The 23,872-nt window shown below is 36.1% G+C and overlaps 1 protein-coding gene across 6 annotated transcripts in view; it reads left to right on the top strand.

Annotated features, from left to right (window-relative positions):
- The window catches only part of DENND2A (DENN domain containing 2A), a 2,268,767-nt gene that overhangs the window by 1,684,412 nt on the left and 560,483 nt on the right, over window positions 1-23,872 (top strand). For all 6 annotated transcript variants that reach the window (XM_044088248.1, XM_044088247.1, XM_044088242.1 and 3 more), the window contains one exon: window positions 11,732-11,909. In XM_044088248.1, the coding sequence (XP_043944183.1) occupies window positions 11,732-11,909 (178 nt within the window). The remainder of the gene's footprint in view (window positions 1-11,731; window positions 11,910-23,872) is intronic.

Below are 23,872 nucleotides of genomic sequence, written 5' to 3' on the forward strand. Positions count from 1 at the left end.
AGCACACAGTATCAAGCAGTACTATAGCATAAATAAGGTCTCCGATCATACTCAAAATGTTCTGTGTTCGACACATGGATGTCAAGAAATTTATCTCATGAGTGAAGCTTGAGAGGTGAATTTTCACATCCATGTCAAAAATACAACTTCTCAGGTTATGATCAGAAAGATACAGTCATTTTTCATTTTTTGTGGTACATGGAACTGTAATGAAAGCAAGAAAAAACAAAAACAGTATAGAAGCAGTAAGTATTAGCTTAGAAAACCACAGCATACTAAACACGGCCACATGGAGCAACCACCGGAGAAAAGCATCAGGAAGCCAGTAAACACTTCATTTGGACATAAAAAAGTCTTAATGAAGGGTAAGTTCATTTAATGGCTTCTCACTGCTCTTCTGGTGTGGCCCAGCCTTAGTTGCCTACGTCTCAGACTAAGCATACCCAGGTCACTTTGCAAGACTTTTTTAGAATGGCACACGATGTCATGAATTTGAGTTTGTAGCAGGAATTGTTTATTAAACTTTTGAACCGGTTACAGAAAAACTCCACCCTGAAATTGAACTTTTTCATCATATCTCAATAATCAGTTCTATACTAATGCAGCAGAATCACACAGTGTTACTTATTTTAATTTCTTATACCACAAAATGGCCATTAAAAGGAAGAGAGAGACAGACTGCCATGATTTTTTCAGTTTGTTCATCTCAATCCCACAAAGTAATTTGTGTTCCTGTAATATGACACATACTAGATAAAACACAAGGTGCTGTTTTTTTGCTTTAATTATAGTGATATTAATATAGATTATTGGCTTCTTAGACTGTCTCTGGAAGTAGTGTCAGTGTGTCCTTTCAATGCATTTGCACTACTTTCATACTCATAAAAAGCCTGTCATTGTGTAGTTAGTTGTTTTCATACAAAATAGTAAATGGTAGTGTTTTATTTAGTGTTCACTTGTTGTCCTTGAACAATTAAGACCATCCTCTGCACTCTTGCTTAGATGTGAAAGTTGTCAAGCCTCTCAGAGCTTGTAAGGAAAAAGAAGTCTACCCTTATTATTTCATACTGTCCTTAATTTCCTCTACCATGGGTGAAAACAACACATCAGTGGCAAAAAATCATAATACAGAATGTTTTATTTAGGTAATGTAGCAGTGTGATGCATCCTTGTTATGTTGCAGTGCAATTCATCCCTTCATTTTAAAAAGTTCCCCAGCTAACTCTTGGGAAAATTTAGTGTGCTTTGTGGCACTTTTGTGACCTCTACTTAGACAGAGTGTCCAAGTGTAAATTTGTAGGTGGTGATTAACAGTGAAAACTACAGAAAATATGTAGTCTATTGTTGTGACATGTAAACTGTGGCAAATACCTTTCTGAAACAGTGTGAAATTTACATGACCTTCATATTTGTGGCAAGAAAAATGGAAATGACAAAATAGAAAAGCATTGAAGGTTTCTTGGCACTCAGATATACGTAGGTGATCTTCTACAGAGAAAGTAAGGTAACTCAGGGATAAATTAACCACACTTCTTTAATGTTCTGGACTGTTTATCAATGTACTGGTGTCTGTTCAGATATTATGCATTAGACCACATGTTATCATCAGAAAACAATTATCCTGAAGCTTTACAGTAGGAGAGCCAGTGGGATAATAGGGCAGAATATTTCAGTCTGCAAGACATTTGAATCAGACAAAAGTAGGAATGACAGTGTGCAGTCATGTAGTGCTAACTGTATTTGAGCCTAGAATCAGAGGTTCCACCTGTCACTGTCATTGCTTCATGGACCAAGTAAAACTAAACAAGTATTCAAGGCAGACAAACAGGTACAACTCACTTTCCCTTTTGCCATTACTAGTCGCCAGAGTCAGATCCAGTACAAGGTGACCTAGACAGCTGCCTAGGACCTAGAACTGGCTGGGGAGCACAGCAAAAAAAAAACCTTGCTCATCTGTCACATGTGCACTTGTGGGTCACTTTAAAAGCTCTTTAAAAAGTATACTAGCATCAGTGTCACATATGTTCTGTCTGTTTGCTCTACTAAAACACACACATTGATTATGTTCCATCCATCAATTTGCAGAACAAGCATGAGAGATTTGGGCTGTACATTACAGTCCTTCTCTTTTCTGAAAAATGGAAAATGTGAGCGTTTGTTGACCAGCATAATGTAGTGTGCAGTATGCAATGGAAGTATAAGTATCTTACAAGTGAGTGTAGAATGGAATAGGAGATTTGCTAACCAGTGTGAAATGTGCACCACTGAGTGCAGAACAGGATGAAGAGAGTGTATGTGCATGTGTGTGTGTAAGGACGTTGGTAAGCAAATACCCACCATGTTCACTGCAGTGTACAGTCACTGGCAATGGGGAAAGCAAAACAACTTGAAAATACACATTTAGGAAGTGTGGGCTCCTGGATTTATTACTTAAAGGCTACAGTTAAGACTTTCACACCTAATTAAAAACATTTGACTGGCAATTAACAGCACCACTGAAAGTCTGTTAAGTTGTGCTGAGCCTGCTGTAGGTGTTGAAGTCCTTTGCACTTCGGTTGTTCCAAGTATTGAGATCTTTTTGTGGAAGGTAACCAATTAGCCTATGCTGACTAACCTAATTTCAGTGTTTGAAGATCAAAAAAATCTGATAACCATTTCATCTCACCCCAGCAGTGTGCCCTATCCAATTTATAGTTTCATAATATCAGTATTGTTTTCCAAAACACAATGATGTTATGAAACTGCAAACCAAATTTAATTGTATACTGTAGAGGAGGGGCAAGTTTACCAACACTGATATTTTATTTGCTGCTACCAATGTTATAAACGTGTAAACAGGATACTGTACATTGTGGCAGGGAATATCCCTGCCAGATTTTAAGTTAAGGTTTCTTTTTTTTTTAATTACAAGATTTTACTACCAGCACTTTGGATGAGCTGCTATATTATCTCTCAACCACTCAACATTTAGCAATGCATTACGATTTTCGCCTTGAATGTTGGGTTTGCTCCACTGCTCTGCCTCAGCCTTAGACCGCTCTGATTTGCTGAACTGTAGAGCCAATGAAAGAGGAGTAATTAAAGCCATAAATAGAGTCAGCAAACTGCAAAGCAGCAGTTACTTTAAAAGTGATTAGCACATAATACTGTGACCATGTTAAAAATAGGAAGAAATCGCTTTGGGAGTTAGTACTTGATTGTATTTAAGGATAATACCTAGATTCTGTTCCAGAGGCTGTACTGAGGTGAACTTAAAAACTCAGGCTGCTGGGAGAAGTCTGACTTTTGATTGTGGTGTTTGTGTTTCTTTTAATCTGGGATTAATACACATGTTTGGAGATCAGGATTGTAACTGCTGCTTTGAGATAGAGGGAGAATTACAAAGAAAAACAGCGAGAGCAACAGATAGAAAAGGCAAATATGATTGCAGGAGGTACAAGACAATTTCTTTACAAGCAAAATCATAGACTTGGAAATTTGAACTGTTCAGAAAGCTTTCAGTTACTGTCATTATAATGGGTCCATGCCACCTCTCCATATTTTTCAGCATGTCCCTCGTGATTTTGCGTCATATGTTTTTTGCACTATTCCTTTGTCCAGAATCGTTTGAGCAAAGAAGTTGAGAGGTGTGTCTGCATCTTGTACTGTATTTAGTGGGGTCTTCTGATTGTCTGTAAGGCACGGTCTGAGCTGGTTTTAAAGTCTGCATCTGGAACAGCATGGTTGCATATCTCACAATGATTCAGAGCACAAAATGTTATAGAGATTGAAAAGCTGAATTTCGGGTCTATGTTCGGCTACCGAAAACAAAAAAAAAACATGAACGGCTAAATCTTGAATGGAAAAGAGCAAAACAAAAAAGCAGCAAGCAAGGATATCATCGAAAAGAAATGCATTGAAAAGCCATAGTCAACCAACATCACAAACAAAACCAACTAAGGTGAGGTGCTGCACCCCCCCCAAACCCTCCCTAACTATATATACCAACTCTGAGGTAGCACTACAGTGGGGAATAGGGCAAATTTAAAATCTTTCCCTTCACTTACCATATGCATTGCTTACTTCTTAATTGTTGGCCAACTATGGCCATTCGATTAATTTATTTTTGTTGATGTCCTTGTTTACTGCTTTTTTGTTTCGCTGTTTTCTGTTCAAGATTTAGCCCATTGTGGACCCTAAATTTCAGGGCTTATTTTAGTGAATATACTAGATATTCCATTAGTTTCGTTACTGCATTTATTAAAAGCATGATGAAAATAGACTGCACATACAGAATGCTAAATTGAAACAAAACTGCAAAAAATACAATGGAAGGAAAAAATTTAATATTGCTGAGTAATCATATCTGAAATGCTAAATTCCACAGAATCGACTTTTAAATTAGTGGGCAAATAACCCAAATTCATGAAATTGACCCTATCATTTCCCTAGGGAAAATACATTAAAAATGGAGCTTTAGTCATTTTGTTATTTACTTGTCCACCTGTTTGATTTATTTATACATTTGTTAATTGGGTGAGTGGACTGGTCAGACTACTCTTTTTAGCCAAGACTCTGGACATAATATTTTACAAATATATAAAAAAGCAGTGTTTGGGTATGTCTAAAAATGAATTAGTATTAAAATCATTTAGAGCTTTACAATATTCAATACCTAAATAATATGTGAGCTGTAGTTCTTATGGTACAGAGTTCAATTCTCTCAGCCCTCATTTACTACTTAGTGACCTTGAGCAAGTCACTTAACCAAACATTGCTCCCAGGACACCCCTGAAAATGGACTGTGTGTCCAGTGTGCCTTCCTGGTTAACAAAAATGCATTCATATTTGAAAGATTCTGTAAAAGTGGCTGATTTGTAGCTTGTCAGTCTTCAGTCTCAAGTCCCCGTTTCCAAAATGTAACATTTCCATGACTGTGACTCCTATTGTAGGAGTTAGGCTGTGATATTACACTCAAGGGTGTGTATTTACTCTGTGTACTTTGTATGTGTTTCTTTTTCTCTTTTCTCCACAGTAATGACAGTGGAATTAGTACACTGAAGTTAACTGGATTTGGTGCTTGCCAACTATAAAAAACACATTGTTTTGCAGTTGTGTGATTTGGTATTTCATGCGATTGTTGATTGCAAGGGTGGTCATGGTCCCTTGGCTGTTTGTAATGTATGACAGTGTGCAGGTGTAATGTCACAGTGCAGTAAAGATGCATTGTTTTGTATGGTTATGTAAATGTGCAATGGTTAGCACCATAAGTTCTAACACTTATAAGTCATGCCCCAAGAAGGTCTAGAAGCCCCCAACCCCCCCAACTTAGTTTAACTATTTGTATCATCATAATAATAATAATAATAATAATAATTTGAATGATGTTAAAAAGGGATAATTAGTAGGGCATATAAAATATTGCACGCTAACTATAGAAATCAATCAATCAGTGAGGGTTAGAAAAGATTGGGTAGAGAGATTGGATAAGCAATTCACGAAGAATTAATGGAGGACATATGAGTGGCCCCCAAATATGTAACAGAGTCTAGAGGATTTAGGATTTTTCTTAGAGGAGTTTGCATAGATATTTTTAAACCCCAAGCAGACTCCAAAGAATTTTTCCTCAGGTAGATGACAAATTTTGGAGGTCTGATGGGAAAGAAAGCAGTAATTGGGAACATATGTGCAATGAGTTGGCAAACTTTACAACAAGTGAAAACCAACCAAAATGAAAAATGGGCACCAAGGAAGGATGACCAGCACTCTGCAAGTGCAAGAAAATGAATTTATTGATCCAAATGCACCATTTCACATGAAATCCACAAGGCAGGTCACAAAACCCATTAACACTCAATAGTTGCGTTTTCCTCCCGAACAAGACTTCATCAGATGAATCCATCTAACCCAGAACCCCCTGAATATATATTGTTTACAATATATTACCAACAATGAACACATGGAAGTAATTAAACAATTAAAACATGCTGTTAAAATCATATTTTCCTGATTGTAAAACTTTAAAAAGTCCCTACAGAGTTGTTGTTGTTTGTCTTTCGGCTTTTACCCGTTAGGGGTTGCCACAGAGGAACTCCGGTCCGCTAATGATTGGCAGTAGATTTTCACGAATGCTGAAGTGCCAGCTCGACGTCCAACCTTCAATGAAGGCACACCCATTTACGCATGTCTTTCGAACGCCACCCAACCACGGGGAGGACATGCAGACACCACACAGAAGGCACTCCCCACACTCCAGCCGAGCATCGAACGGGAGAACCTCTTGCTGTGAGGCAACAACGTTACCGCTGCACCACCGTGGCTTTTCTCTAAAATGTCCCTAAAGAGTACTCCATCAGAAATATTGGCTTAGCAAATGGGTTTAATAAAGGAAGTAGTTTTTGAGCTGGGATACAGGATCTGAATTGCCCAGATGTAATACGGTCTTGTTAAGTTTAATTCTGGTGGCTGCTAAAAAAAGCAATTACTAGAAAATGTAAATCAAACTCTAAAATCAGTCATATTTGAAGTAGTGAATATTGCAACAGACATAAAAGACCCGGAAGGGTAGTAGCAAATTATATTAAAAAAATGGAAATTGTGGGAACAATACATGCAGAAAAATGTTTTGGAGGATAAATGAGGTTTAAGAGAAGGCAGGAATTGACCAACTTATATAATATTGGATTGATTATATTGTACAGAAGACTATATGCCATGTATAATGTTTGTAACTGTTAACATATTAATATTTTTTATATAAATGTATGTTTGTGTGTGTTACAAGTGATAATTCAATAAAGGTGTTTAAAAAAATAGTAATTTGAATGATGTGGGGAGAACAGGATGTGACCAAAATAAGGGGGCATACGATGGTAGTGGGAGGGGCACCATGAATCCCTTTGCTACCCCTGACTACAGGGGTGGACCAACAGTAGCACTGACGCAAGATGGATAGCAGAGCACAATATTAGTATACAAACTGAAAAAAAAAATGGTTACACCCCTGTGTGTCTGTTTGTCTGCCTGTCTGTGTGAAGTGCCCCAGATAGCGAGCACTCTAAGAGACTTGGTCAGAGTCTAACCCTGAATGTATATGGGAGGCAAGAACCTTAATCCTCCACATCAACTGCAAAGCCACCTTTATTATTTATTTATTTATTTTTTATAAATCATCGAGAATTACGTCTGCCAATGTCAGTACATAGTTTTATACTTTGGGCTGCAACAGTTTGTCTAGCACTTAGTGCAAATAAATATGGCTATGAGCTGTTAAAGAGCTGCATCCTGTAGTGCATGGTTTGATTCCCTCAGCTTTCATTTGTTTTCAGTGTGAATCTGCTAAGTTACTTTACCAGAAAATACTCCTGGGCTGCTCCTGAAAAGGGACAGTTATGTCCAGTGGGATGTCCCAGGCTTTTAACTAATGTTTTATTTTTAATTCTTGTACCTTTCACATAGTTAATAATTACTACCTCACTATATACTATATGAAGATGAATCGTAGCAAATCTTTTGTACATTATTTGGTTTTCCGATGCATTTTCACTAAACGTGAGTTTCAGGGGAAGAGAAGTTTACTGTTTCTCATGCTAAGCGTGTTTTCAATGTAAGTATTTTGCTTTGTTTAGAAAATAGTTGACAGTGTTATTTCTCAAAATTCTGAAATAAAAGTTTCAAATGCAATCCAAATTTCTGTGATAATTATAAAAGTAAAAAAAGAAAATAGCATGTGCACCAACAGGTTTTAACTCTGTTTATAGTTAACTGGGGAGAGACAGCTAAGCAGTGGGTATTGGCATGGCTTGCAGGGCCCTGATTCATTACCCTGCACTGGGTCCTATTTGTTCACAATTCATTTCTGTTGACTTTGGAAGTATATGCTGGAACAATAGCCATTCAAGTAGGTCAGACCTGTACTGAGTGATGTCAGATGGGATAGCTATTCATGATAACTGGGAAGACATAGGAAGTTCAAAAATGAGATGTAGGTGCCCTGCAAGCATATAAGCCCCTCCCAAAAATATTATTGGTGTAACATTTCTGACTTTTGTATGACTTGTGAATTATGAAACAAAAGCTGTTGCATTATTTATACTGTCTTTAATTGTTTTGCATTATTCTCCATTAATTCATTAATAGGCCTGGATTCTGTAATACGGTATAAACATGTTACATTTTAGTAATCTAAACATGTTGCTTTTTAATATATTTTTGCAATACCTTCTTTATAGCCACCAGCAACTGTAAAGGGATTGACATTTGTCCAGTCATATTTGTGTGCACTTTTTGGAGTGATGATCAGAACTGTTTGGTCTTCAGCATCTATTATGTAGTTTTTATATATTACTGTGATACAGTCTTCTTGACATGCTCGGATTGTAAAGGATTTCAGTATTTAGTTACAAACCGTTACTGTGGCAGTTACCACATAGGACTAAAGTTCTGACTTGTTAATGTGATGGTTCCTTTGGCAAGGGAGCAGGTTTGAATCTTTCCACATTCATTTACCTACTGTGTGAGATTAAGAAAGCCACTTAACCAGAAAGTGCTTTGGAACAATTTGGAATTTCTGATAGGCTCCTTAATGGTCCCCAGAACTGCATGCCTGATGGCTATGAACTTTTTGTCATTGTTTACCACCCATTCTGTATTGTATAGCTGATGTAGCTCAGGAAATGTTATGGCAGCATCACCAACACAAGTTTGTAATGTAACCCAGGCAGTTTATTCTTCAAGGGTAGCAGACACTGCATGTATAGATAAAGCTCTGAAAGACAAAGTTGTTTGCCAGTAGCAACCTTTGCATTAGTAATTGTTCTTTGTAATGTGGAATTATTCAGATAACTTTTACTTCTGCAGAGATTTTGCATATTGACTTACCATATGTTATCAGGTGGTTAATATATCTTATGCTTTCATAAATAGTCTTCTATTTAAACTGAGCTGCAGCTGACTAGATCTTTTGGACTGATGCTAGTGATCTTTAAGCATGTAGTTTATCCAAAGCTGTCAACAAAGTACATGCACTTTATTTCTTCATAACAATAAAGGGTGTATACAGTCAACAAAATGACTGAAACCGCCGGTGGGGGTTCTCTGTGAATGAAAGTACCTTATGCTGTTATGCACTTATCATTTGGTCATTCTTAAACAGTCTTTAACCTGATGTTGCAGGACTAATTGTGTGTATGTGTATGGGTGTGTGCGCGTGCACATGTATTGCATACATGTGCGAATTAAGTTGGAATACTTTGGTTACTGTGTGTTTGTGTGAAAGAAATTTTAATTATGTGACTTTGATCATTATTATTAGTTGTTTTGACACATATCTGAGAAGGATACAGTCAACAATGTAGGTATAAGTGCTGGGTCTGAAGGATGTCTGTGGATAAAAATGATGATGATGCTGAGCTGCTAAAGTTAAAAAATCATTGGTCTATCTTTGCAGGACTAGTGTGCATTTGTGTAAAGCAAATTGGAATACTTCACTGTGGCCATTTCTATCACAGTTAGACATGTGATTTGTACACAGTCAATAACGTTGACCCAGTTGTTGAGTACATATATTGATAGATTATTATGACAGCAGTTTGAGTGGCCTTTTATAATTTGAAATGTTGTGAAATGGGTACTTTTGTCATTACTGATTCATACATTTTGTTGCATTGCTTATTATGTTCAAAACTACAAATGTAAAACGTACTCTAAAATGTTGCTGTATTAAACAAGAAAAATAAGTTTAAACATTCAGGTGGATCAAAGAAAATGTGCAAAATTTATGCATAGTCCTAAAAATATGTGCAGAGGCCCATGATTTGAAAATGGCCAAGGGCCCAAGGTACATTTAATCCACCACTGGCCAGTTGCATTTTTAATAAATGTGAGTTTTAATGCATTTTCAATCAACATGAGGTACAGGGGAAGAGAAAGTTTGCTGTTGTTCTTGCTCAGGTTGTTTTCAATGTGAGACTATTTTGTTTTGTTTTACAAATAGCCATCAATATTTTTGCAATGAAATTTGAATTAAAAGTTTTAAATTAAATACAAATCTCTGTAATCATTGTAAAAGGTAAATGTAAAGAGGAAAATTGTATGCCCACTGACAGGTTTGAACAGTGTTTATGGTAGCGGGAGAGACAGCCAAGTAATGGAACACTGGAATGGCTATGGGGGGCCCTGGTCCTTTAACCTGCCTAGACCCCCACTTGACCATAACCTGGCTGTGCAAGTCACTAGGTTGAACAAAGCAAAAGTACTCTTGGTGACTGGTGGGTCCTATCAGCATGCATTACATAGTTTGCCATACCTAAACACCCTGCTTTCTATCAGCTAGCTGTTCTATCTAGTAAGGTCAAAAGCCCCAAATAAAAAGAAATGGTATTGATGAGTTATACTATGTTATAACAGCCACTGCAAAGTAGTGATGTCAAAGTAGGGGATTTACTTTGTGTTGAGAAAACCAAAGAATTATTACTATAAACTGTCTTCTGTAACATGTCTTCATTTTACGGACATTGTAACTTTTGCAGATGATGTCTAACAGCACACTGATACAAAGTATGGCGCCTTTCTCTACTGACAGTAGTGTAGACTCAGGTGAAGTTATAAGGAATGTGAGGTTTGACTACAGAGGGCAGAATCAAATGATCCAACACATATTCTCCTAATGCCAGAAGGAAGACTGAGGGGCACATGCTATGTATCGGATATCTAGAAGAAACTGGGAGTCAATATTAGGTGATTCTGCAAAGACAGATGAGAATGTTACACACCTTGTAGTGTTATTGCAGTAATAATAGCAGCCCAAACCACTAACTATGGCCATCTCTAAAAAGTGGCGACCAAACAGTATTCCATTCGAAGTGAGATGAATGCTCCAAATTACTTAACTCCAGTGAAGGACAGAACCGTTGATGTTGAAGCATCGTAAATGGAAGTCACTCCCAAAGCAATGCTCTCCTGAGAACTTGAGGCATTACTGTCAGGGATTAGCAGTCGGGGAGTTGGTATTAAAATGCCAAAAGTGAAATGAATTTGAAAAGTTATTCCTGGTAGGAGACATACACTTTTGATAAGACAGCAAACATATAGTAACATTCTGAAAGAACAAAAGGTTTATTAATGACAAAAGTGTAAATAATTAGTGTTTCAATGCTTTGCTTCTGAAATTGTAATACTCAAAAGTATTTTGCCCTTGTATTAAAGTTATTGTTTCTCCCCAATTAAAATGGAAAAGGGATGGAGATTTGCACATGTGCAATCATCTCATACATTATAATGTACCCTCTTGTTGAGCTGCTTGAAAAGAAAAACAGCACAAGTAAAAATACACTGAAAAGCAATTCTAATCTCAGGGTATTTGTTAATGTTTCACTCTGAGTATATGGCTAGGGCATATAACAGTAGACTCCATCCTGATTTCATAAATGACAAAACAAAACATTCTCTAATTGTCCTAATAGACTTCCATTACTGTGTTTCCTTTTGCATTGAAAGCCTGGTATATAGCATTTTGGCACAAGGTTGCATTATTTCTCTCTGAAGAAAAAATATGCACATGTTCATCATATTCACATGTAGCACAGGGACTGTCTTTGTTAAGTCAGATTAAATAAAATTGTTTTCCTTTATTCAGTAATGTTGCTCTTAAACTGAGCTAGTCTTAATTGGTTTCAGCTTTTCACAGTTGCTAGATGACTTTTTCTGTCAGTACAGTGAGTATTTAATTTACATTGACATTTTTCTATTTCAGTACTTTATCAAAATGCTGCCATGCTGTTGTGGCTTTGTTGTACCCTTTCACCTGGCAACACACCTACATTCCAGTTTTGCCTCCTTCCATGATTGATATTGTGTGTTCACCTACGCCTTTCTTCATTGGCTTACTGTCCAGCTCTTTGACCCGACTAAGGGAACTGCCTGTTGAAGAGGTAAGTTGTCCACTTAGAAGTGTAAGTGTGTTTTGTCAAATGAGAAGGAGAGATGATGTTATAAGTTTTAATTTAAGTACTGCTATCTGTGATGAAATAAGGACTACCTTTTTTATTTTACCATATACTTTTTAAATACCCCAAGTAAGAAATTATACAGTTGTTTAAGGAGGGAGTCTTAACCTGATTAAAATAATTACAGCTTTGTTTCTGATTTTTAAGTTTTCATTTGTACAGACATGGTGTCATATTTGTCAGGTGTGATGAAGTTGGTGGGAACTGGAGTTCACAAGTGTTGTGAAAAACATGGCCTACTGTTTGAGACCTGAGAATAGTCAAACCAATGTACTTTCTTTCACAGTATTGTGATCTAAGTGGTGAAGTGAACTACCCCACTTTCCACAAGAAGGTACTCATCTAAACCAGAGAGAAAACACATTAAGAGATCAGTCATTCTCAGGATGCTATAATGGAAATTCACACCTGAAAATTAATTTTCATGTTACGGCACAGAACAAAGAAAGATGCAAAATTACCAAAGATGATACATGGTGTCTGACTTCTTTGTGTACTGGACAGCTACAGGACGTGATACTGTTTTATCAAAACAGAGAATGTCATTTTTTATTGTTGCTTATAGAAACAAATAGACTAAAAAAAGGAGAGTTGTGAGGCTTATCTTTATTCTATCTTAATGCAAAGTTACAAGTGCAAACTGCTAAGTAGAAAGACTTGTTCAAGAGCTCCAAAACTGATATTTGTTTCAAAGAAACAAGTGTGCATTTAAACATGGAATATTAGGGTGTCCTAGCAAGTGCTTTTTATAACTGAGATTCAGTGCTTAAAACCAGCTTTATATAGTGAATTAAGTGATAAATGTAGTATGGTTTTATGGAGTAGAATTCTTGCAAAGTTAAAATAGTGTCTTCCCTTTGGAAGGACAGGAAGATCAATCAGGCCAGGCAGGGTAGTGGACATGATGTACATGTGCATCAGTGCAGCTTTTCACCTTGGGCCATATAGGTCACCAGTAAAGAAACTGAACAGTACAGGAGGTGGAAATCAAACTGTTAAACTGAGAAATAAAGAAAGGTAGTAACTGCTGATCAACAGAGAGCCTAATTAAATAATACCTTATGATAGCAGTAGAATCACCACTAGGGTTCTGCCTGGCAGTTCTGGGTCCAGTTACCTTCAAAGCTGTCAGAATGACAGTTGCAGAAGACGCTCACTGGAATTATATATCTTTGAGCAGAACAGTGAAATGTGCAATAGTGGAAACATAATAAGTTGACTGGAAATGTATGTCTTTGTGCAGAACAGTAAAATGTACAATAGTGGAAACAAGTTGACTGGAAATGTATGTCTTTGTGCAGAACAGTAAAATGTACAATAGTGGAAACATAATAAGTTGACTGGAAATGTATGTCCTTGTGCAGAACAGTAAAATGTGCAATAGCGGAAACATAATAAGTTGACTGGAAATGTATATCCTTGTGCAGAACAGTAAAATGTGCAATAGTGGAAACATAATAATTTGACTGGAATTGTATGTTTTTGTACACAACAGTGAAATGTGCAATAGTGGAAACATAGTAAGTTGACTGAAAATGTATAACAGTGGAATCATAGTAACTAGTGCCCATGGTTTCACTGTCTAGTTTGCCTGCCCATGCATAAAGCAGAAAGAAACACAAAAGAATATATCAGATGCTTGGAATGGTACTGTGCAATATCAAGATAGAGTGTTGCTCTTTTAAACCCAGGTTTGTTAACTTTACACAATTTCTTTCAAGATGTGTATACTTCAAAAAGGAGATGCTGCCTTTACAAAGTTCTGAAAACTGAATTGTGTCTTCAGTTTCTATATTTTTGTGCCATATACTTAAATAAATATCCAGCACATTAAATGCTCCAACAGCTTGTTTAATTAAGCTAAACTGAATGACGAGCAGTAGCAGTCAGATGAACAATTTCTGATGAACAATATAGGATATTAGTCTGTACCTAGGACATGTGAACAAGACCTACAGAAGAAGCATTACATGACCTCTTTAGTCTACATACAAAGCGCCATCTAGTGACAATAATATGAATAACTAGGATACTATAATTTTACCTACTTCTTATGCTAAGAATTCCTTGTTAAACTGTATATTTTTCATTAGTGCAGTAGATGAACATTATAAGACTGCACAGTTTCATCCATCATTTTCTAACAAGTATGTGTTTTTAGTGTTAGTAGAGAGTTGGCCTTCAGCAGAAACAAAATCCATTAATTTTTCTTGGAAAAGATTTCATTACTGCCTGACAATCTTTAAGGAGAACAAAGATACATCTTTCACATCTACAGGGAGTGGAAACTAGTACCCCAAAGATACTGAATGAAATTAGCCTTCTTTGATAGCAGGTGCAGGTATAGGTTCTGTATGTAATCATATGCATCAGTGCGGCACTATGAATCCTTATTCACTAGAATTATCCAAAGGCATATGTCCAGCCTTCAGATATAGCTTCTAAAGTTTTACTCCATGATCTCCCTGGAAAGGTTTATTAACATGTACATACGCAGAAAGGCAATAAGGAAAAAAAAACTTGATGGTCAAAGTTTAACCAAGAAAAGCCTGAAGCATTTTGGTGAGCATCAGTTCAAAAATCAGGGTGAGCTTTTCATCAAATGGAGTGACCATAAAGGTGGTCATGAAAGAAATTACAGGCAGGAAGCATGGAACCTTTGTGATTTTATTAATCTCACCAGTGCCTGAGGTCATTGGATCCAATGAGATCTGATAGTTTCCTGCCAGCAATACAGAACTGTTAGAGAAAAGCAATTGCATTTTATTTACTGCTTTTTGGGAAAAAGCTTACATTTAAAGGGAAAATAACTCTTTTAAGAAAAGTCAGGCAATAAAACATTTGGACAGTTAGAGATGATTATATTGCTGATAAATCATTTTAATACAAAACAAATCATTGTAGTGTTATGCTACAAATGCTTACATTTAGGAAGCTATTGACTACATTATTGAGTGGAGTGTGATACTGAGCTGAAGAGTACTTGGGGATGAAAGCTACACAGAAATGTTGTAAGAAATGTGTTATATCCCGGTCTATGGAAGTAATGATGGCAGTTTTCAGAGAAGGTTGCTGAGAAAGGCTTAACATCTGAGAAAGTGTTTGAAGTTTCTCAAGCATGGTAGGCAGCTCATAGAAATGTGAGGAATTTATATGTGTGCAATTGAGTTGTCTAGAACAAAGGTAGTGGTGCATCAAGGTGACATTACAGTATGCAGATTTCATAAACATAACCGAAAAAGAAGTGAAATGTAGTTAAACATGAATGCAGTTGAACACGTGAGCATGAATGTCGATTTAAAATGAAAATGTTATTATTGGGATGTGGTCAGACTGAGAATGCTTGAAGAAAGAAAACTATTTTTCAAGCAGTAGATTATAACACTGAAACTGTGTGCTTTTGTGGCAAAAGACATGATGATTGAGAAAGCATTTGTACCTATATATATATATATATATATATATATATATATATATACCTGGTATTGTGCCCATCTGAGCCTATACTATTAAACCAGGTAATGAGAGAACTGTGACAAGACATATTAAATAGATTTTACAAAATAAGCAGGTATTGGCTGCTTTTAAAGAAAACTTTTGTGACACTGTATGGCAGTTGTTTTACCCACATATCTCAACATGTAAGTGTTGAAACTAGGTACAATATTTCTTGAAAACCAATCTAGTACCAAGCTCTCAACCAATCAGGGACAAATGAAGAAACAGTCATGGGCAATCAAGGATACTTGCAAAATGTTATTACTGCTAACCTGATACATTAACAGCATACAAGAAAGTGAATTGATATACATTACCTTAATTAAAAGAAGTATGTAACTCTAATTATTGTTATTATTTATTTTTGGTAATTCAATACCTTTACTTCAAAAGTCATCTGTTTAGGAGGGAATAAGAGGGACAGAGATAAAATTTGAAGTTTGGAAGTCTTTGCCTCAAAAGAACAAGGTACCTGGTTTGATTTTCACTTTAGGTTATTGGCTAGGCTTAAAATGGCTCTTCAGTGCACTTAGTCTAGTATTCACCTCTGAACTATGAACTATGAGTCAAATCAGGGACATTCCTGAAAATCAGGGAAAGTTGAGAGGTATGCCTGACATATCCTGCCAAAATCTAGACACCTTAATAGCATAACATTTAAATACCAAATAGTATATAACTCTAACCAACCAAAAGTATCACTGTGAAGAGGACAAAACGCACCGGACAGCCGAGATATCCAGTAAAGTTTATTCTAGAGTAAAACGTTTGAACAATCACCACGTAAAACGTTTGAACAATCACCACGTTTTTCGTCAAAGACTGTAAGACTTCTTCAGACACTAACAAATTACAATTAACATATATATATATATATATATATATATATATATATATATGCTGACAAATCTTTCAAACTAGCCAATAAAAAGCTATGCAAACCAAACCTCATAAATATTAATGAAATTCATTCGTAACTAAAAACATGAAAATCTGAATGCCCTATCATTAAGTTCATGTACATCAATAAAACATATGTTTTAGTATATATTCAAATATATGAATACATTGTGAACATTTTCTAAAAAACATGTTGATATTTTTTTATATTTTTAATTATGTATAAAACTTTTTGTCATGTATTATAAATAACTTTTCATTAGTGCAACAATACTCCCATCTAGTGGTAAAAATAATGTATACATATGAATTTCCTCTTATGTAAAGAATGAATGAGATAGATGTGAATGTAAATGTAATGTACGTGTAGAATAAATAACGTTTTACTCTAGAATAAACTTTAATGGATATCTCGGCTGTCCGGTGCATTTTGTCCTCTTCACAGTGATACTTTTGGTTTATTAGTCTTTTTTGCACTGTGCCTCGTTGTTTGTGGTTATTGGTACGTATGGAAGGTGAGGACAGCTGTTCCCTGGTCCGCATGGATGCTGCTACACCGCAGGGCAACCAGCTTCCGGCACTCATTGGTCAGCTGAGCCAACTAGTCGCTTTGTTGACTCCTTTTTGTAATTCACTCGTATGCCAGGGCAGTAACGAGTCTCTTCCTGGTAACCAGAATGCACTGCTTTTTCATGGCGATAAGAACGGAGTTCAAGGAAATGGTCATGGGTTGAACAGTAATTCTACAGAGATTGCGAACACAGAACCTGGCGGTGTCAACAACTATCCAAATATTTTACTTCAGGGCACAGATTCCGGAGCAGATTATAACGGACTTACAAACATTTGTAAACCACCAGGAAACCAAGGTGACTGTGCGCATAGTAATCACATTTCATTGAATGAGTGGCTCAAACGAAAGGTTGAGCTTAATGATGTTTTGATTATTGAAAATGAAAAGGATTGTACATATGCTGACAATATTAATAAGCTTAATGATTTGTTGTTTAAATACAAGATTTTAAATATTGACAATGCATATTTAAAAGAGTGCCTTCACGTTAAAATTGTACCGAAAGGTTTGCGTATTTATAAATTTCCTAATAATGTGAAGGAAGGCACCAAATTTTATGATAAGTTATTAAATATGTTTGATGGATGGGGCTTTGAGCTCCTGAGAGCTATTATCAAGAACAATGATGATGAAATTGACTGTCTAATGAAGGAGATTGATATCATTAATGGCAAGATCACAAATGACCTTCTATTTTCTGTGGAACAAGAGAAAAATAAATATTTAGACTTAAGAAGTAACATAGACAAGAAATGTGGGCAAATTTTAGAAAAGAAAAAAAGAAAGATAGTGAGAGATACATTTGAATATGAGCAAGGGATTCAATACCCTAAACCTAGAGCTATTTTTAATTATAAGAATGAGAGATATTTGCACAATAATACACTGAGATATGATCATATTGATTATCATAATGAAGGACAGGGTAATTTACAACAAGATACTTTTGACCCTTTAGACCCCCCCCCCCTTCGGAGATCAGAAATGATCAAAAAGAAGAGAATTTTCAAATGAATGGATAGAGGGGAGGGGGAGGGGCAGGAGATACTAGACCTTGAATTTCTAGATGATTTTTATGACATTAACATTAACATTGATAATGATATTACTGATAGAAATTTGAGTAATCCACATGCTAATTCTGTTATTTGTACACATGTTAATTACAAGAATTTTAATATATTTAACTATACAAAACTTGATATCAAAGACACCTATTTTGAATTGTTTTCCAAAGGTCTCAACTTTGTACCCAGGACCAAATGTGACATTAGCAGATTAATAATTGATGTTAAGATGTTTTTGAGGAAGATGAATTTAGAATTAATTTGCGGTGATACCCCAGTAGAAGTTGATTATTCCAAAGAATTAAAGAAAAAAATTATTTGGAACCCACCTACACATATACAATTAAAAATTTTCATGAGTATCATTGAGAATGAATTGAGACAAGCTATTAGAAAAAATAGATTTATTCCTAATCTGACATCAGGAGAATTGACATTACTTAATGAATTAAGAGAGAATTCTAATTTGAGAATAATGAAACAGGATAAAGGGGGAGGAGTGGTATTCATGAATTCTATTACCTACGAGAGCAAAATGTTTAATATACTATTAGATGAGTCAAAATATGAGAATGTTTCTAAAAATGAAATTAATATTGGCTACAAGAGAATTTACACAACATTATATGATTTGTTTCTAGAGGGGTTTATTGAATACAGTATGTTTGAGTTCTTACATAACAATAAACCAAAAATTCCGTCTATTTTCGGTATTCCTAAAGTGCACAAGAACTTAGAGGATCCCCCTTTACGGCCCATTGTAGCAGCAGAAGGGTCCATTATTTCCCCTTTAGCAAGGTACATTGACATTAAATTAAAAAATTTAATGTTCAAGGGAATCTCATATTTGAAAGATTCATGGGATTTTTTAGAAAAAGTGAAAGGTATTACTTCGAATAATGGGATCATTTTTGTTACCATTGATGTGGTAGATTTGTTTGGTTCAATACCACATAATATAGGAATAGAATGGTTTGAAGAAGCCATAAGATCCTTTCTAGAACTAGAAGATGATGAAATTTATGTTTGTGTAATTTTGATGGAATTGGTTTTGAAATACAACGATTTATATTTCCAAGGGGAATATTTCCATCAATTAAGTGGTGTAGCCATGGGAGCAAGATGTGCTCCCATATATGCTAATATGGTTTTAAATACCTGGGAGGAAAAATTCATTTATAATAGTATATACAAAGATTGTTGGAGTCTATACAAACGGTTTTTAGATGACATTATTATATTGTGGAAAGATAGTATAGAAAAGTTAAATGAATTCATTAATTATATCAATCACACCACCACCTTTCTCAAATTCACCCACAATGTGGATACCCATACTATTAATTTTCTTGATGTGACACTAGAAAAAATGAAGACAATTTTAAGTCAAAAGTTTTTAGGAAAAAAACTTTTTCCAATTCATATCTACATTTTAAAAGTGGACACCCTTTACATCAGAAGAGAAGTATTGTAAAGGGTCAAATGGTTAGGATTTCGAGGATGACATCAGATGATCAAGATTTTATCAACGAAATGGAATTTTTAGTTGATATGTTTTTGGACATGGGTTACTCATTAGACTTCTGCATTTGTATCAGAGATGAAGTTATTAAAGGGAGAGAAATCAAGTTTGCTCCCATATTGAATTACAAGCCTCCTATTAGTGATGATCTTAGAATATGTGAACCTACAGATTCCAGGAAGGACAAATTATATAGCCAGTCCTTTATTACTGATTTCAACGGAGATGCTGGCGTTATCAAACAAGTGTTCTATAGAGAATGGGAGAAATTTCTTAACATCACTGACCTTAATTTTAATAAATCAAAAGATTCTTTCAACATCATTTTTAGGAGGGGACGTAATGTTAAAGATTGGTTAACAGCTCAATACAAAGTGAAGAAGAAAAGCACAAGGGCAGGGGGCACTTATTCTTGTGGAATGTGCTCACAGTGTCCATTTATGTTTAATTCACATAACATCTTCATTGAAGCAAGAGAAAGAGAGATTACAGGCAAAGTATATAGCAATTGCAATTCTTTTGGAGTAGTGTATATTGCAATTTGTGAAATTTGTTCAGCCTTCTATATAGGTAAGACGGAGAGGAATCTAAAAAGGAGGGTTTATGAACACTTGAACGGCATTAAAAATAACAAAGAATCTAATGCATTATATAAACACACAAATTTCTGCCCCTTAGCAAAGTATACATTTTTCATTTTAGAAGAGATTCAGAAAGATGAGAGAGGTGGTCTGTGGGAGACCCAGATCGAATATTGAGATTTATACTGGCAAATTGTCCTGGAGGCAAATAAATTCCCAGGTTTGAATGACAACATCTCACTCACTCCAGTCTTGAAGTTGAGAGCAGCAAAATTGTAACATTCATCAATATAGGGGTCACATGCATATATATTTGTTTTTATACATAATTTTTTATTTTTATATATAGTTTTATATACGATCATGAATAATTTTCAATGACGTGTACATTTTTATATATATTTTTATATTTCATAAACTATATACTCATTTATTATATTTATTGTATTTATTGGTTATTTAATATTATATAGATATAGATATACACACATACATTTTATTGAGGATGTTATTGATATTAAGACAATCTAAGGTTTTTTATTTATTTATTCTACACGTACATTACATTTACATTCACATCTATCTCATTCATTCTTTACATGAGGAAATTCATATGTATACATTATTTTTACCACTAGATGGGAGTATTGTTGCACTAATGAAAAGTTATTTATAATACATGACAAAAAGTTTTATACATAATTAAAAATATTAAAAAATATCAACATGTTTTTTAGAAAATGTTCACAATGTATTCATATATTTGAATATATACTAAAACATATGTTTTATTGATGTACATGAACTTAATGATAGGGCATTCAGATTTTCATGTTTTTAGTTACGAATGAATTTCATTAATATTTATGAGGTTTGGTTTGCATAGCTTTTTATTGGCTAGTTTGAAAGATTTGTCAGCATATATATATATATATATATATGTTAATTGTAATTTGTTAGTGTCTGAAGAAGTCTTACAGTCTTTGATGAAAAACGTGGTGATTGTTCAAACGTTTTATGTGGTGATTGTTCAAATGTTTTACTCTAGAATAAACTTTACTGGATATCTCGGCTGTCCGGTGCGTTTTGTCCTCTTCACAGTGATACTTTTGGTTTATTCGTCTTTTTTGCACTGTGCCTCGTTGTTTGTGGTTATTAGTATATAACTCTTCCACTACCAGTAGGATTCTGGGATACTATTTAGAAACACAAGTTTAAAAAATGAGATTGATAAAAATAACATAAACATAATCATATTATTAAAGATATAGTGTAAATCTGCAGACTTTAATGTATAACATTGAAAACAAAATCAACTTCACAAACATTTATTTTTGCTTCTAAAAAGGGAAGTGAAGCTTGTGGGTCCTCTTTCTTTAAATTATTTTTGGCACCAATATGCTAGTCATTTGGTCTAGTTTCCTTTGTACTGAACAGCTTAAAATGTGTGTGTGTATGGGGGGTTTAAGACAAATGTATGAAGGTGTAAATTAAGCCTGAAAAAAGGAATGTGCCTCCAGAACTGGACACATCTTGTTATAGAATACATTAATCCTGAAAATGTGTGTACATCCAAAACAGGTACAGTTGAGAAGTCTAGTAACCAAGACTATAGATATTTGCTCTAATTGCAGCTGAAATCCCTCCAGGTGCAGCATGTCTAAGCCACTGAGGACCTGATAGCTTTGCCCCCCCCCCCCCACTTGTGTGAGCAAGGAATCCTCTCACTCCAACTAAAAGCAAAGAAAACTCTAGCCAGCAATCATCCAAAAATAGACTGCAGCCCCTGGTTTAACTCCAGGAACCTTGTTGCCTCTTGTGTAGTAGCCACTGAGGACCTGATCACTTTGGGTCCCCCCCCCCTACTTGTGTGAGCAAGGAATACTCTCACTCCAGCTAAAAGCAAAGAAAACTCTAACCAGCAATCATCCAAAAATAGACTGCAGCCCCTGGTTTAACTCTAGGAACCTTGTTGTTGTCGCTTGTATAATAGCCACTGAGGACCTGATCGCTTTGGGTCCCCCCCCCAACTTGCGTGAGCAAGGAATCCTCTCACTCCAGCTAAAAGCAAAGAAAACTCTAACCAGCAATCATCCAAAAATAGACTGCAGCCCCTGGTTTAACTCAAGGAACCTTGTTGCCACTTGTGTAGTGTAGGCGGCAGCTTTTGTAACTACTGTTATGCCTTGTTAAAATCTGTTACAGTCAGCTAGAGTGCATACCCCAGGGGCAATAGCTGCAAACCTTCTTCCTCTTAGCCCACCTCCACACCTTTCATTCCATTTCACTGTTGTTAATTTGTTATATGTGAAGGTATTTATCCCCTCTCAATAGTCATAGCCTTCAGTCCCACCTTCTCAGTGTTTGTTCCTCACTAAACAACAAACAGAGGTGCAAAGTCTCCAGCTGCTTTTATCTTTAGCTACATTGTGTGCAGCAAACAATGAGCAAAGGGGAATACAAATATAAAAGAGAATAAAATCTGCCATTGCAGACTAGTAAGCAGCATACAACTTCCACCTGTGGTGTATTCCTACACATAGGTTTCTTGGAGAAACCTTCCAGTCCTTGAACAAGGGTGCCTGTATGTTTACCTTATTTCCTTGGCTGTCCTTGATAATTAGCTAGGTTTAGCAGAGTCCCTTGGATTTTCCCCTGCTACTTTAAATTCCAATTGAAGGTTTCCCTCCCTTCCCCCACCCCCCAAGTGATTGCTCAGGTACAACACACCAAAGGTTTTAAAAACCCTGGACGTCATATTTGCTCTAATTGCAGCTGAAAGCCCTCCAGGTGAGGCATCTCTAAGCTACTGAGGACCTGATCGCTTGGGTCCCCCCAACTTGTGTGAGCAAGGAATCCTCTCACTCCAGCTAAAAGCAAAGAAAAGTCTAACCAGCAATCATCCAAAAATAGACTGCAGCCCCTGGTTTAACTCCAGGAACCTTGTTGTTGCCGCTTGTGTAGTAGCCACTGAGGAGCTGATCGCTTTGGGCCCCCCCCCCCACTTGTGTGAGCAAGGAATCCTCTCACTCCAGCTAAAAGCAAAGAAAACTCTAACCAACAATCATGCAAAAATAGACTACAGCCCATGGTTTAACTCCAGAAACCTTGTTGTTGCCACTTGTGTAGTAGCCACTGAGGACCTGATCGCTTTGGGTCCCCCCCACTTGTGTGAGCAAGAAATCCTCTCACTCCAGCTAAAAGCAAAGAAAATTCTAACCAGCAATCATCCAAAAATAGACTGCAGCCCCTGGTTTAACTCCAGGAACCTTGTTGTTGCCGCTTGTGTAGTAGTCACTGAGGACCTGATCGCTTTGGGTCCCCCACTTGTGTGAGCAAGGAATCCTCTCACTCCAGCTAAAAGCAAAGAAAACTGTAACCAGCAATCATCCAAAAATAGACCTGCAGCCCCTGGTTTAACTCCAGGAACCTTGTTGTTGCTGCTTGTGTAGAGTAGGTGCCAGCTTTTGTAACTACTGTTATGCCTTTTTAAAATCTGTTACAGTCAGCTATAGTGCATACCCCAGGGGCAATAGCTGCAAACCTTCTTCCTCTTAGCCCACCCCTTTCATTCCATTTCACTGTTGATAATTTGTTATATGTGAAGGTATTTATCCCCTCTCAATAGTCATAGCCTTCAGTCCCTCCTCCTCAATACTTGTTCTTCACTAAACACCAAACAGAGGTGCAAAGTCTCCAGCTGCTTTTACCTTTAGCTACATTGTGTGCAGCAAACAATGAGCAAA

This window comes from Protopterus annectens, chromosome 11.part0, assembly GCF_019279795.1.
Source record: "Protopterus annectens isolate FY-2018-M chromosome 11.part0, PAN1.0, whole genome shotgun sequence".
NCBI classification, from domain to species: Eukaryota; Metazoa; Chordata; order Ceratodontiformes; family Protopteridae; genus Protopterus; species Protopterus annectens.